The sequence below is a fragment of the Ahaetulla prasina genome, chromosome 3 (assembly GCF_028640845.1).
Source record: "Ahaetulla prasina isolate Xishuangbanna chromosome 3, ASM2864084v1, whole genome shotgun sequence".
In the NCBI taxonomy this organism is placed as follows: domain Eukaryota; kingdom Metazoa; phylum Chordata; class Lepidosauria; order Squamata; family Colubridae; genus Ahaetulla; species Ahaetulla prasina.
The window spans coordinates 87,776,764-87,790,460 of record NC_080541.1 but is presented as its reverse complement, the minus strand read 5'-3'; the positions used below and the strand labels follow the sequence as shown (position 1 = coordinate 87,790,460).

General features: G+C 39.6%; 1 protein-coding gene across 2 annotated transcripts in view; it reads left to right on the top strand.

Annotated features, from left to right (window-relative positions):
* LOC131195346 (cadherin-6-like) overlaps positions 1-13,697 on the top strand; it is a 217,118-nt gene that overhangs the window by 192,632 nt on the left and 10,789 nt on the right. For both annotated transcript variants that reach the window (XM_058177171.1, XM_058177170.1), the window contains one exon: positions 9,129-9,265. In XM_058177171.1, coding sequence (XP_058033154.1) covers positions 9,129-9,265 — 137 coding nt within the window. The remainder of the gene's footprint in view (positions 1-9,128; positions 9,266-13,697) is intronic.

The window sequence follows — 13,697 nt, the reverse complement described above, 5'->3', positions numbered from 1 at the left end:
TTAAAAAAGTGTGAAAAATGGTCATAAGTCACTTTTTTTCAGTGCTGTTGTAACTTTGAACGATTAGCAAATGAACTGTTGTAAGTCGAGATCTACCTGTATAATTTCCCTTCAATATGCACATACAGAATCTTGTCCATGGTGGCTGAGAAAGATGGAAATTATAGTCCAACGTCTATGAGAGCTACTTAGTTGGAGATGGCTAGTGTAGTTAGTTATCCTTTTGTTTAAAAAACTGGAAAGAGGAATGATGGGTGGTGGGAAAGCATGGAAAAATCACGAAGAAATATGCTGTTTGGATTTCCCTCACCCCAATAAAAGTCTGTGAGTGACATTAAGACATTGCATAATGAAAGAAACTCTCGTTGCTGTGGGAAACAATTGGAATCTTTTAAAAAATGAAAAGAGAGATGCCCCAGAGGTCATTAAAAAGAGAAGGATGAAAATGGAGACAGGTGTATAGAGAGGTGTATAGAGAGAGGTGTATAGACTCGGACAAAATAAACGAAGTTAGGGACAGACAAAGAAACAAATATGCTAGAAGAGAGATGAAGGAAACGGGTTGTGTTTCTGTGCAAACTGCATGCCTGAAATAAAATGTGATCTGAAAGGACCTTTTTGTACAATGTTATTTTGTACCTTCCAAGATCTGTAATGGCTGCTCTGCGCTAACAATACTTCCATCTCCCCCCACCAGTGCATACCCTATTTCAAGTGTAAATGCTAGCTCTAACTTTTCCTCTCAGCTTGAGGGAGGATGCAATTAGACCATTATATGTAGTACTTGTCACTTATTTGTCAGTTTCCTTTGACAGTTAGGAATAAAACCTTCAGACGCAGGGTGTTACATTGAAAACCCTCAATTTTTCCCTTCTTAACTGTAGCTTTAAAAAGAAAAACCTAATCATGGAGCACTGTCAGTTTGAAAGTCCTTTGATCTCCCATTAAAGAATGTTTCATAATGGCATTATGAAAATGCTTAGTGAGAAGGGGGGGGAGGGGAAACGCCACTCACATACAAGTCTTGTCGACCCAGAAATCTATTCAACTTGCAAGTCGCATTAAACATGAGGGTGCTGTATTTAAGAAAGCAATTAAGAGAAGATCTCCAAGGAACCAGATTTGTAAAAATCTGCCTTTGGCAGGAACAGATTTGAGTGACATGTATATTTGTCAATAGAATGGCATTTTAGTTGCCATCTCCCCCATCTATTTGGTTGCTGAATATATTTATCAGGCATAAATAGCATGACAGTTTCTAGTCATAGCTGCCACGAGATCTTTGTCCTTTGGCTCAAGGAGCATTGCTATGAAGGAAAAACACTGAATGACAATATTTTACCTCATTTATCAAGGAGCTCATAGAATGCAGGCACGATGCAGCAATCTGAGGTTGAATAAACTGGCCAATACAACTATTACTGCCTTGCTTACTGACTGCCTCATTTAGTGACTGTTCAGAGTTACAACAGTGTTAGGAAAAAAATAGCTCTGGGGCCCAATTCTTGCATTTACAACTGTTGCGGCATTCCAGTCATAACCAGCTGGCAACAAGCAGAATTAAGAGAGATCATGGAACCACAGGAAATCCTTGACTTGCAGCAACAATGGATCCCAGAATTTAAGTTGCTAAATGAGGCAGTTAAGTGAGTTTTGCCCCATTTTATGACTTTTCATGCCACATGTGTTAAACGAATTGTGGCAGTTGTTAAATTAGTAACACAGTTGTGAAGTGAATCTGGCTTCCCCATTGATTCTGCTTGTCAGAAGGTCGCAAAAAGGGTTCACATGATCCCGGGGCACTGCAATGGTCATAAATATGAATCAGTTGTCAAGTGTCCGAAAGAGAGATGGGTTTCAGCAGGTTCTGACCAGTTCTAGAGAACCGGTAGCGGAAATTTTGAGTAGTTCGGAGAACCGGTAGTAAAAATTCTGACTGGCCCCACCCCCATCGATTCTCTGCCTCTCAAGGCCCAGCTGATTGGGAGGAAATGGGGATTTTGCAGTAACCTTCCCCTGGATTGGGGCGGGAATGGTGATTTTACAGTATCCTTCCCCTGGAGTGGAGTGGGAATGGAGATTTTGCAGTATCCATGCCCACAAAGCTGTGCCACGCCCACCAAACCACACCCACAGAACCAGTAGTAAAAAAAATTGAAACCCACCACTGGTCCAAAAGTAAATCATGTGACCATGGGGATGCTGTAACAGACATAAGTGTGAAAAATGGACATAAGGCTCTTTTTTCCATGCTGTTGTAACCTTGAACGGTCACTAAATGAACTATTGTACATCGAGGATTATCTGTAAAATTATATGTCACAATTTCCTGATGTTTCCTTAAGGACTGAATGAGGGATGATGATATAAGTCTATTATTGTGGTGTGATTTTCCATTTAGCGACCATAGTGCTTAGTGACACAGTTGCCGTTCTCATTTGTGGTTGCTAAGCATGGATTTAGTACAATACATGTAATACAATAAAGACTGATGGAACAAAAGTATGATTCAGGCTTCAATCCAGTTTGGTCTACTTTTTTTATCTGCTTGCTAGCTACAGCTGAGGTGCTGCTTGATTCAGTAAGACTCAAACTTACTTAAAAAGGAGGGAAAAACATTTTAAGAACATTTACATCATAAAGTATAAGTGAACCAAAACAATGACACTTTCATTACTAGTCTATTCACAATGACTCTGTTTTGCCCACCCACCCCCAAAAAGAAATGAATAGGGTGGCAGTCAATCTCATCACAGGAAAAGTGTTGCTCCACATATTTGTGGCCAAAATCAAAGCCAACATTTAAACCAGTTACAGCTCCGAATGAGATGTGAACTTTGTCATAGTCATTTACAATGGAATCTATGCCTGAAAGGAAATCTCAATCAGAATAAAAACATGAAGATAAGAACCAGCTCAAGTGAAATTTAGCCCTTCAGATGTGATAAAAAATGTCTCTCCAGCATCGTGGGGGGAAAAAGTGTAATTGAAACACTGAAACAAGGATAAGAAGATGATAATCAGCATATAAATTAATGGCTGTTCCTAAAATTTATTGACCAGATGCTGTCTCAACATTCCCCAATCATTTGTCTTGTCGGTGCACTCCAAGTACAGCAAAGCTTTGAGCCATTGCAAATTGTATCTTCCAATTTAACCATTTGCCAGGACTTAAAAAGCATAAAATTCTGCAGTCTGACAGACACACATAGTAATTTATTTAATATACAAACAAGTTTGATGTGAGCTTAATTCTTAATAAGCCCATGATGGCAAATCTATGGTATGCATGTGGAGCCATATTGGTGGGCACACGAGCTCAGCTCTGGTGCGCATGTGTGCGCCAGCCAGCTGATTTTCAGACCTTATGGGTCCACTAGAAGTCAGGAAACACGCTGTTTCCAGCCTCTGGAGGGCCTCCGGGGGGTGGGGAGCCTTTCTAGGAGCCTGGGGAGGGCAAAAACGGCCTTCCCCACACCCCCTGGAGGCCCTCCGGAAGCCAGAAATGGCCTGTTTCCCAACTGGGGAGAGCGAAAAATGGGCCTATCAGGCCCACCATGCCATCACGTGCCAAAAGCGGGGGTCGCATAGGGGGATCACGCACACATGAGCAGGGAGGGACACATAGAATTATGGGTGTGGGCAGATGCGCGTGTGACCCCTCCTGCACTCCCCCCGCTTTTGGCACACAATGTCAAAAAGGTTAGCCATCACTGTAATAGGCTATGATCTTTTCAGTTATAGACACCAGCAGCTCAACCAAATTAGCATTCTTTGACCAAAAGAGACCTAGGATTCTTTAAACAGGATGAAATTAGTGACAGGATAGCGGATCAAATGTATCCTCTAGATCAGGGATCCCCAACCTCCAGACTGTGAACCAGCACTCGTCCATGACCTGCCAGAAACCAGCAAAATCCCATCTGCAGGATGTAGGCAGCACACAAAACCACACACCTTCCAGTCCGTGGAAAAATCTCTCTCCATGGAACTGGTCCCTGGTGCCCAAAAGATTTGGGGCTGCTGCTCCAGATCAAGATCTACCATACAACTGGAATATAAATTTAATTATTGCAAATCTGCTTTTCTTCTTTTTCCATCACTTAATGTAAAAAAAAAAATCAATATTTTCTCAAACCTACAGTTTTTTTCTATAGTAATTCTAAATCTTTAAATTCTGTGCCTCATGGTGATTTATTTTAATCATCATCATTAATGTCAGTGATGGGTTTCAATTTTTTTTACTATCGGTTTTGTGGGCGGGGCTTGGTGGGCGGGGCATGGCTTAGTGGGCAGGGCTTGGTAGGCATGGCAGGGGAAGGATACTGTAAAATCTTCATTCCCTCCCGATCATCTGGGACTCGGGAGGCAGAGAATAGATGGGGGCAGGGCCAGTCAGAGGTGGTATTTACCGGTTTTCCGAACTACTCAAAATTTCTGCTAGAACTGGTCAGAACCTGCTGAAACCCACCTCTGATTAATGTAAAAGGAAGAGGAGCATAGGGAAAAAATAAGACAGCACCTTTCTTGTTATTGATTAGTTCCTAGGCAAGATGAAAGATAAGATTTCTGCTCAGTCTTTCACACATTAATAGAAAAATCCTCCATTGTCATGTAATCCTTAATGCCAGATAAAAAGACATCCTATGGTACTTATCAAACTTCCAAAAGACAAAGTTAATATATAGTTAACTCACGTTTGAATTGTGGCATCCTTGATACTCTCTGAGTTTGCTTGCAAAAGTGCGAGTAGAAGAGAACATAGAATAATAAAGTTGGAAGGGACCTTGGAGGTCTTCTAATCCAATTTCCTGCTCAACCATATACTATTTCAAACAAATGGTTGTCTGAAGTGTGGGGTGAGCTCCCTATTTATATACAGTAGCTTGTCCTACTAGCGGCATGAAGGCGTGGTTTTCCCATTGATAATTCCTTGATTAAGGTATTATTTTCTGCTTGATTGTTAATCGTTCAGTATCTAGATGTAGGTGCTGTAAAGGCTATGTTCTGGTGGTTTTTGTTCTTAATTTTTTTTCACAACTGAGCTTTTTTTTTTTTTTTTTTGCAACTGTTAGCAATTGTTTTGTACCTGTGATACACATGTGAGAAGCCTGGACCATGATAATTCCCAAATGCAAGGGAATTCCTGGAAGCTTGGCATTCAGACTAATCAGTTATCTCAACCCTACGAGCCACGGTGGCACAGTGGTTAGAACACAGTACTGCAGGCTACTTCTGATTATTGCCGGCTGCCTGCAATTTAGCAGTTCGAATCTCACCAGGCTGAAGGTTGACTCAGCCTTCCATCCTTTCGAGGTCGGTAAAATGAGGACCCAGATTGTTGGGGGCAATATGCTGGCTCTGTAAACAGCTTAGAGAGTAATGCACTGTGAAGCAGAATATAAATCTAAGTGCTATTGCTATTGCTAATGAAACATCTACAAGCAGACAAGCAAGTTCAGAGAGCACCAAGGACTACACACTATCAAGCTTTTTCTTCAATTAATTTTCATGCACCTACAACATGACTCTTAATAATTTGGTTAAAATTTTACATAACTAAGCTATTCCCACTCACTTCTCTTCTTTTAGAGCCGGTCTTGTCACAGCACTGATTATTAGACTCTCCGTTCAACAGAAACGGCTTTTTGATAAGGCTGCCATAGTATAAGATCAACTATGTGAAAGACAGTGAGGCTAGTAGTGACTCAGCTGCAGACTGCCTTATAAAGCCACCCACATCAATCTAGTGACCCCGAGCAGCTAGCAATGCATAAAATATTAAAAACAGGGAAAACGAAAGAAATACAATAGAAATACAATATACATACGCAGTTAGGGGCTGCAGGCAAAATTCTCCCTTAACAAATCATAAAAATATACATAATGGTTTCCGTGACCATCCTGACCCCAGAACTTGAGAGAAAAGGTAGGACTTCCTTCCAAAAAGCTAGCAGGGTAAAAGCTCAGGGGGAAGACTATTGCAGCTGAGAAGGCAAATGGAATAGAAGGGGCCAGAATAGCTCAGGCTGTTACGAAGCCTGTTATTAGAACACAGTAGCCTGCAATTACTGCAGGTTCAAGCCCGGCCCAAGGTTGACTCAGCCTTCCATCCTTTATAAGGTAGGTAAAATGAGGACCCAGATTGTTGGGGGGGCAATAAGTTGACTTTGTAAAAAATATACAAATAGAATGAGACTATTGCCTTATACACTGTAAGCCGCCCTGAGTCTTCGGAGAAGGGCGGGATATAAATGTAAACAAAAAAAAAAAAATGAAGCACAGCAAGCACTATGTGAAATAGTGAAATCCAGCAGGTTCCGGAGAACCAGTAGCGGAAATTTTGAGTAGTTTGGAGAACCGGCAAATATCACCTCTTGCTGGCCCCAGGAGTGGGGAGGGAATGGGGATTTTACAGTATCCTTCCCTTGGAGAGGGGTGAGAATGGAGATTTTGCAGTATCCTTCCCCTGCCATGCCCTCCAAGCCACGCCCACCAAACCATGCCATGCCCACCGAGCCACGCCCACAGAACCAGTAGTAAAAAAAAATAGAATTCCACCACTGCTATGTACACTGACAGTCATAAAATACAGGTAGCTCTCAACTTACAACCACAATTGAGCCCAACATTTGTGTTCTTAAGTGAGACATCTGCTAAGTGAGCTTTGCCCCCTTTCCTTGCCACAGCTGTTGAGTGAATCACTCCAGTTGTGAAGTTAGTAGCAAGATGGTTCAGTGAATCTGGTGCCCCCATTGACTTTGCTTGTCAGAATGTTGCAAAAGCTGATCCCGGAGACACTGCAACTGTCATAAATATGAGTTAGTTGCCAAGAATCTGAATTTTGATCGCAATGGAGAGGTGACAATGGTCGTAAGTGTAAAAAATGGTTGTAAGTCGTTTTTTTCAGTGCCATTATAACTTCAAACGGTCACTGAATGAACTGTTGTACGTCGAGGACTACCTGTACTGCTTTTAATTTGATGCAAGATGGATAAAAGTCTTCATGGTGAGTTTGAGGGCTGGTTAAGAATGGCATTGGCTATTTCTGCCCTTGACACCTAGTTAGTGCACCATGGCATGAATGAATGAATGAATGAATGAATGAATGAATGAATGAATGAATGAATGAATCATATTTATCACTTTAAGCTTTCTGAAAGCTTCACTGTTTCCCTTAAAGAATGGAAGCAGCCTCTGTTGTGATTGCCAGAAATACTTTAAAATTCTTATTTAAAAGGAGCTCTATTTAGCAGTATTACCTTTGAAAGTGTTTTGGTCTAATTCCTGGAGAGAGGAGTAGCTTTATTTTCCTTTTTATGGATTATTGTGAGCTGCCTAGAAGTCATATGAATGAATGAATGAATGAATGAATGAATGAATAAATAAATAAATAAATAAATAAATAAATAAATAAATAAATAAATAAATAAATAAATAAATAAATAAATATGAGTAAGCTCGGAAGCTCCTTTCCCTTGACCTTAAAAAAAATCATCTCATGATATTTATCACTTTAAGCTTTCTGAAAGCTTCACTATTTCCCTTAAAGAATGGAAGCAGCCTCTGTTGTGATTGCCAAAAATACTTTAAAATTCTTATTTAAAAGGAGCTCTATTTAGCAGTATTACCCTTGAAAGTGTTTTGGTCTAATTCCTGGAGAGAGGAATAGCTTTATTTTCCTTTTTATGGATTATTGTGAGCTGCCTAGAAGTCATATGAATGAATGAATGAATGAATGAATGAATGAATGAATGAATGAATGAATAAATAAATAAATAAATAAATAAATAAATAAATAAATAAATAAATAAATAAATATGAGTAAGCTCGGAAGCTCCTTTCCCTTGACCTTAAAAAAAATCATCTCATGATATTTATCACTTTAAGCTTTCTGAAAGCTTCACTATTTCCCTTAAAGAATGGAAGCAGCCTCTGTTGTGATTGCCAAAAATACTTTAAAATTCTTATTTAAAAGGAGCTCTATTTAGCAATATTACCTTTGAAAGTGTTTTGGTCTGATTCCTGGAGAGAGGAGTAGCTTTATTTTCCTCTTTTGCGTGCTGCCTAGAAGTTATATATATGAATGAATGAATGAATGAATGAATGAATGAATGAATGAATGAATGAATGGTGTCAGTAGGCTGAATGATAGCTTATAAATTTGTAGTGCCTGCAAGCTAGAAACTCCTTCCTGAATAGCCATCATCTGCCACATAATCACTATGAATTTCTGGAATAACGTATGGAATAAGGGCTCCTGAAACATGACACAGCCTCACATGTTACCATTACTGCAGTGTCTGGCACATTTGTATTACAGATTCACCACCTGTTATGCCCACACTCCTTCTGCAATTAGGTCCTAATGAAATTCAAAACAGTCGGATTGCTAACTGGTATTGCTGTAGATACATAATCACTGTACGATCTTGTAATTCCTATCAATTGGAGAGTTTTCAAAGCAACAACATTGTGACCTTTCCTTTCAAGTTATCTTGGACCTAGAAGCAGAGAAAATATTTTACAAGTCAGGAATTAGTGTTTATCCTTCATTTCTGCTTTTTTTCTTTTTTTGGTAACATGTCAGGCAACTAATTTTTGAGGGGAGAGGTTACATTTCAATCCAACCCAACCATAAATGTACAGGGAATCATATATATTTTTTATTTTATTTTTTTACAGAAAGGATCCTTCCCCATTTCTGAAGTTGTAGTGTCATGTATGTGCTTCAACCCTAAACACATTATGTATCTCTGTGTTATACTTGATCATGTGATAGGTAGGGGTAGCATGACTTTGTATTCAGTGACATAAACTGCAATTGTATGTGTTTAAAAAAAGTCTGTTACAATGGAATGCAGCTCTAGTAACATAAGTCTGCACTTTTTAGCTTATTGACCACCAGAGACACAACAGTGTATAAACAGACTAAATAGTTATGTTCCAATACATTTTCCAAAAGCCAACAGAACAGGAATTAGAATGAGATTTTGGATACAGGATTAAGCTGAAAAATAGATCAAGTTTATTGGTTTTTCCCTACCAAGGTTTAGAAAGCAATGGGAATTGAAAAGAACTGTGAAATGAAAATGGTTCTCATTTCTTATCTGTCTTTCTATTTGTAGATATTCTGTGGATCGGCATACTGATATGGACAGAATATTCAACATTGATTCTGGAAATGGATCAATATTTACTTCCAAACCTCTCGACCGAGAAATGTTATTGTGGCATAACATTACAGTAATAGCTGCTGAAATCAGTAAGTTGTCTGTAAACACACACATACACCCCATTGCTCTAACAAGTGCAGTGTTCTAGCCAAGCATGGCTGAAAGGAAGTCAGGTCTATATGCTTTGGTTGCTCACCGTTATTTAAAGACATAAACCTAAAAGAGTTTCTTTATTTTTTCTCATCTTTCCCTTGGCTGTAGTTTATGAAGAGGCAACCGAATGCCTGAACAGAAAGAAAATGGAGAGGCTCTTCATTTAATATCAGACAAGCCAGAAGAATTCTTCTGGTTATCGACTATCAGTCAGCAGTTGCTGATTTGCAAAGAAGTTATATAGATTAAAAAGATACAGATATATAACGTCAAGGAGGAGAATGAAAACCCTGTATGTTTTTTGTTCCTGGGAATTTCAGTCCTACAGCATTGACCAAAATGAAAGAATAAAATTTAAAAGCCACTTACTTCTGCCGAAAGCTTGTTAATTTAATTAGGATCAGAATTAATTAGGAGAAATAAAAACCAGCTCATCACTCTTAAATCCATTTATGCAAAAGTTGTTATTGATGGGACTAACTTTCAGGTAGATATGCTTCAAGAGCTAGCCTCAGGGCAATTTAGATTGCAGTGAAAGCAAAATGCATGTTTTGTCGTCTTTGAAAATGTCAGCCATGTGTATCATCCTTCACTATGTCCAGTTTTGTCCAAACAAAGGTAATGGAGGAAAGAGTAATATTTCACTCCTTCAATTGATAATGGCAATTTAATCAATCAATCAGAATAGAACTGGAAGGGACCTTGGAGGTGTTCTAGCTCAAGCAGGAAAGCCTATACCATTTCAGATAGGTGGCTATCCAGGCTTTTCTTTAAAACCTTCAGTGATGAAGCACCTACAACTTCTGAAGGCAAGCTGTTCCACTGGTGATGTTGTGCCCCACCCCCCAGGAGACACACGAGCCGACTGTATTTGCCAGCAATTTATTCTTGCTATAGAGATCAGCTCTGGCAATGAACCTGCGATGGCCTGCCAAGTCCATTGCCTTATACACTGTAAGCCGCCCTGAGTCTTCGGAGAAGGGCGGGGTATAAATGTAAACAAAAAAAAACAAAAAAAAGTCCTCTTTATCTCTTCAACACCACTGCGGTCTGTTGCTGGAGCAACCCAGAGCTCAGAAGTAAACAGAAGTCCGAAAAGCCAATTCCTGAATAAAGCAGCCGAAGTCTCCAAAAGTCAGTCTTTGTCTGTCATGGAGCCACAAAGGCAGCTCCACCCACTTTTATACCCTGTGAGGTGTGGCTCCGTGACTCAGCACTCCCTGGGCCGGCCCCTTTCTTTCTTTTGCTGCACTCTCTTCACTTGGCGTAGCTGCCTTGCATCTAGCCATGATTGGTCCTCCTCCTCAGCTGGCTCTTGGGGCGTTGCCAGGGGGAAGGAGGGGTCAGGGGAAATAGGCTGTGTCAGCTCTTCCTCCTCCATCTGGCCTGCTTCTGGAATCTGGAGCAGAGCCAGAGAGGAAGATTCTGCAGAGGGAAGCCTTGTTGGCTTTTCCCCCTCACTCTCCGAGTCACTTTCTGCCAGGAAGCCCGGCTCGGGCCCTGCAGACACAACAGGTTAATTTTCCTCACTGTTAGGAAATTTCTCCTTAATTCCAGACTGCTTGATTAGTTTCCATTCATTGTTTCTTGTCTTGCCTTCTGGTTTTTTGGAAAATAGGTTGACCCCCTCTTCTTTGTGGCAGCCCCTCAAATACTGGAATATTGCTATCATGTCACCCCCTAGTCCTTCTTTTTTCTAGACTGGCCATACTCAATTCCTGAAACCGTTCTTGATAGTTTTTGTCTCCAGGCTTTTAATTTTCTTATTTGCCTTCTTTGCACTTTTTCCAGAGTCTCAACATCTTTTTTGTAATGTGGTGACCAAACCTGGATGCAGTATTCCAGGTGTGGTCTTACTAAAGATTTATAAAGCCCTACTAATACTTCATGTGATTTTGATTCTATGCATCTGTTTACACAACCAGAAAGTGTATTAGCCTTTTTGGCGGCAGCTGCACACTGCTGGCTCATATTTAAGTGATCATTTACTAGGACTCCAAGTTTCCTCTCATAGTTACTGTTTTTGAGCCAGGTTTCACCTAATCTGTAGGTGTACTATTGGTTTTTTCCTGCCTAGATGTAAAACCTTCCTTTCTCAACATTAAATTTCATGCTATTGAATAGGGTCCATTGTTCAAGTCTGTCTTTTTGAATCCTGAGTTTGTCTTCTGGGACGATGCTATTCTTGCCAATTTAGTGTCATCTGAAAATTTGATGAGTTCACCTTCTATTCCCTCATCTAAGTTGTTTATGAACATATTGAAGAGTAAGTACATCTGATGAAAAGCAGAGCCTTGAGGTATATTAAAGAGTAACATATTCATTTCTGCATAATTATAAGTTTCCATGGTTCATAGGATCAGAACAACTGAAGATAAACGTGGCATTGAAGTAAATTAAACCATCTTCTTTTTCCTATAAAGCCATTATATCTGGGCTACAAAATTCTAGCGGATGATGAGATGACAGTAAACAGAGATGTCTTTATCTCTTTATTTGCTACTATTGCCCTTCCCCCCAGATTTTATAGCTCAGATACGATATGCCCATTAAAGATTACTACAAATAAAAGATAGTCATCACTTACAAATAATAACAATCATACATAGCAATAGTAATAAGACCCACTGTAATAATTAATATGGGTTGTAAGGAGTAAACTCCAATATATTCCTTTTCTCCACAAAATCCCTTTTGCTTTCCCAGCTGACTGTTCTTACTATGTGTTTCTCTGCGAGGAGCACTTCATGATAAAGTACTTAAATTAAGCCAGTATGATAGTTGAGTTCTATGCAATAAGTATTTCTACATTTTAGGTGAAATTACTAGGAATTGCAATAGAAAATGTCTACAGAATACCAGGATGTCGTATTCAAATTTATCTATTAAAAAGGTGAATTGGGGCAAGAGCTGTGGTGGCACAGTGGTTAGAATGAAGTTTTGCAGGCTAACTCTGCCCGCAGCCAAGAGTTTGAATCTGACCATTTCAAGGTTGATTCAGCCTTCCATCCTTCTGAGGTGGGTCAAATGAGGATCCAGATTGTTGGGGGGCAATATGCTGACTCTGTAAATTGCTTAGAGGGGGCTGTAAAGCACTATGAAGCGGTATATAAGTCTAACTGCTATTGCAATTGTGATTGCTATTGCTAAGGTGAATGAGAAAATGGAGCTAAAGCAGAGGTGGGTTTCAGCAGGTTCTGACAAGTTCTGGAGAACCGGTAGCAGAAATTTTGAGTAGTTCGGAGAAGTGGTAGTAAAAATTCTGACTGGCCCTGCCCCCATCTATTCTCTGCCTCCTGAGTCCCAGCTGATCAGGAGGAAATGGGGATTATATATTTTATTATATAATTATATAATTATAATTATATAATTATAATTATTGCATTATTATGCAATAACCTTCCCCTGGATTGGGGAGGGAATGGAGATTTTGCAGTATCCTTTCCCTGCCACGTCCACTAAGCCACACCCACCAAGCCATGCCATGCCCACCAAGCCACACCCACAGAGCCAGTATTAAAAAAATTTGAACCGCTACTGAGTTAAAGTTAGGAGATTTGCCTTTAAGAGGCACTGTGGCTGCCACGAAAACTTATTTCCAGCAAGATTTCTGTTAAGATACAGATAGGTTATAAGACTGAGACTAAAAATAAAGAAAACTGATATGGAAATGAAAAGCTAAAATTTCATTATGGTAAAGTGGACCAAAGCATTTTGGATTGCTTATGATGAAGAGAAAATATTAACCTGCCCACTATAAAGTGAATATTATATCAATGCTTCCTTTGAAGTTCATCCTTGCAAAAAGAGTTGCAAGCAACAGCATGTCAGATCTCTGTTAATGTTAGCACAGCTAGGAAGCATAAAAGCAGGTAAAGTTTGTCTTTCAATTTTACTCAACTCAAAATGAAAATTCTAATAGTAAATCCTCCCCCACTTGCCCCCTTTCCTTAAACCCTTGGTGATCACTGTCTCACATTCCCACTTTATCTGTTTATAATAATCAACCACATATGTGCAAATAGTAGCATCTCAAGAATTACAAGAAGGGCTCTTCTTTAATATTGCAGTTTTTTCTTTCTTTCATTTTTTTTTTCATTTGTAGTAGTAGCAATAGAAGTAATATAGATGAGGGGAAGATAGTGTGAAAAGGAATCCTATGGATTTGTGGCGATCTCTTTGGTGACATTATATCAGAGAATTATATAGATGGGAGGGAAAGGGAAATCATAAGATGGAATGTGAACCAGTCATATTATTATAAAGAATGAGGCCGCTATCTCAAGAGGCAGATGCCGGAAAGGAGAGGAGATAGGCCAAGCCTTAACCACTCTCATTCGTCGAAGGACAGGATTGTATGCCATCTCA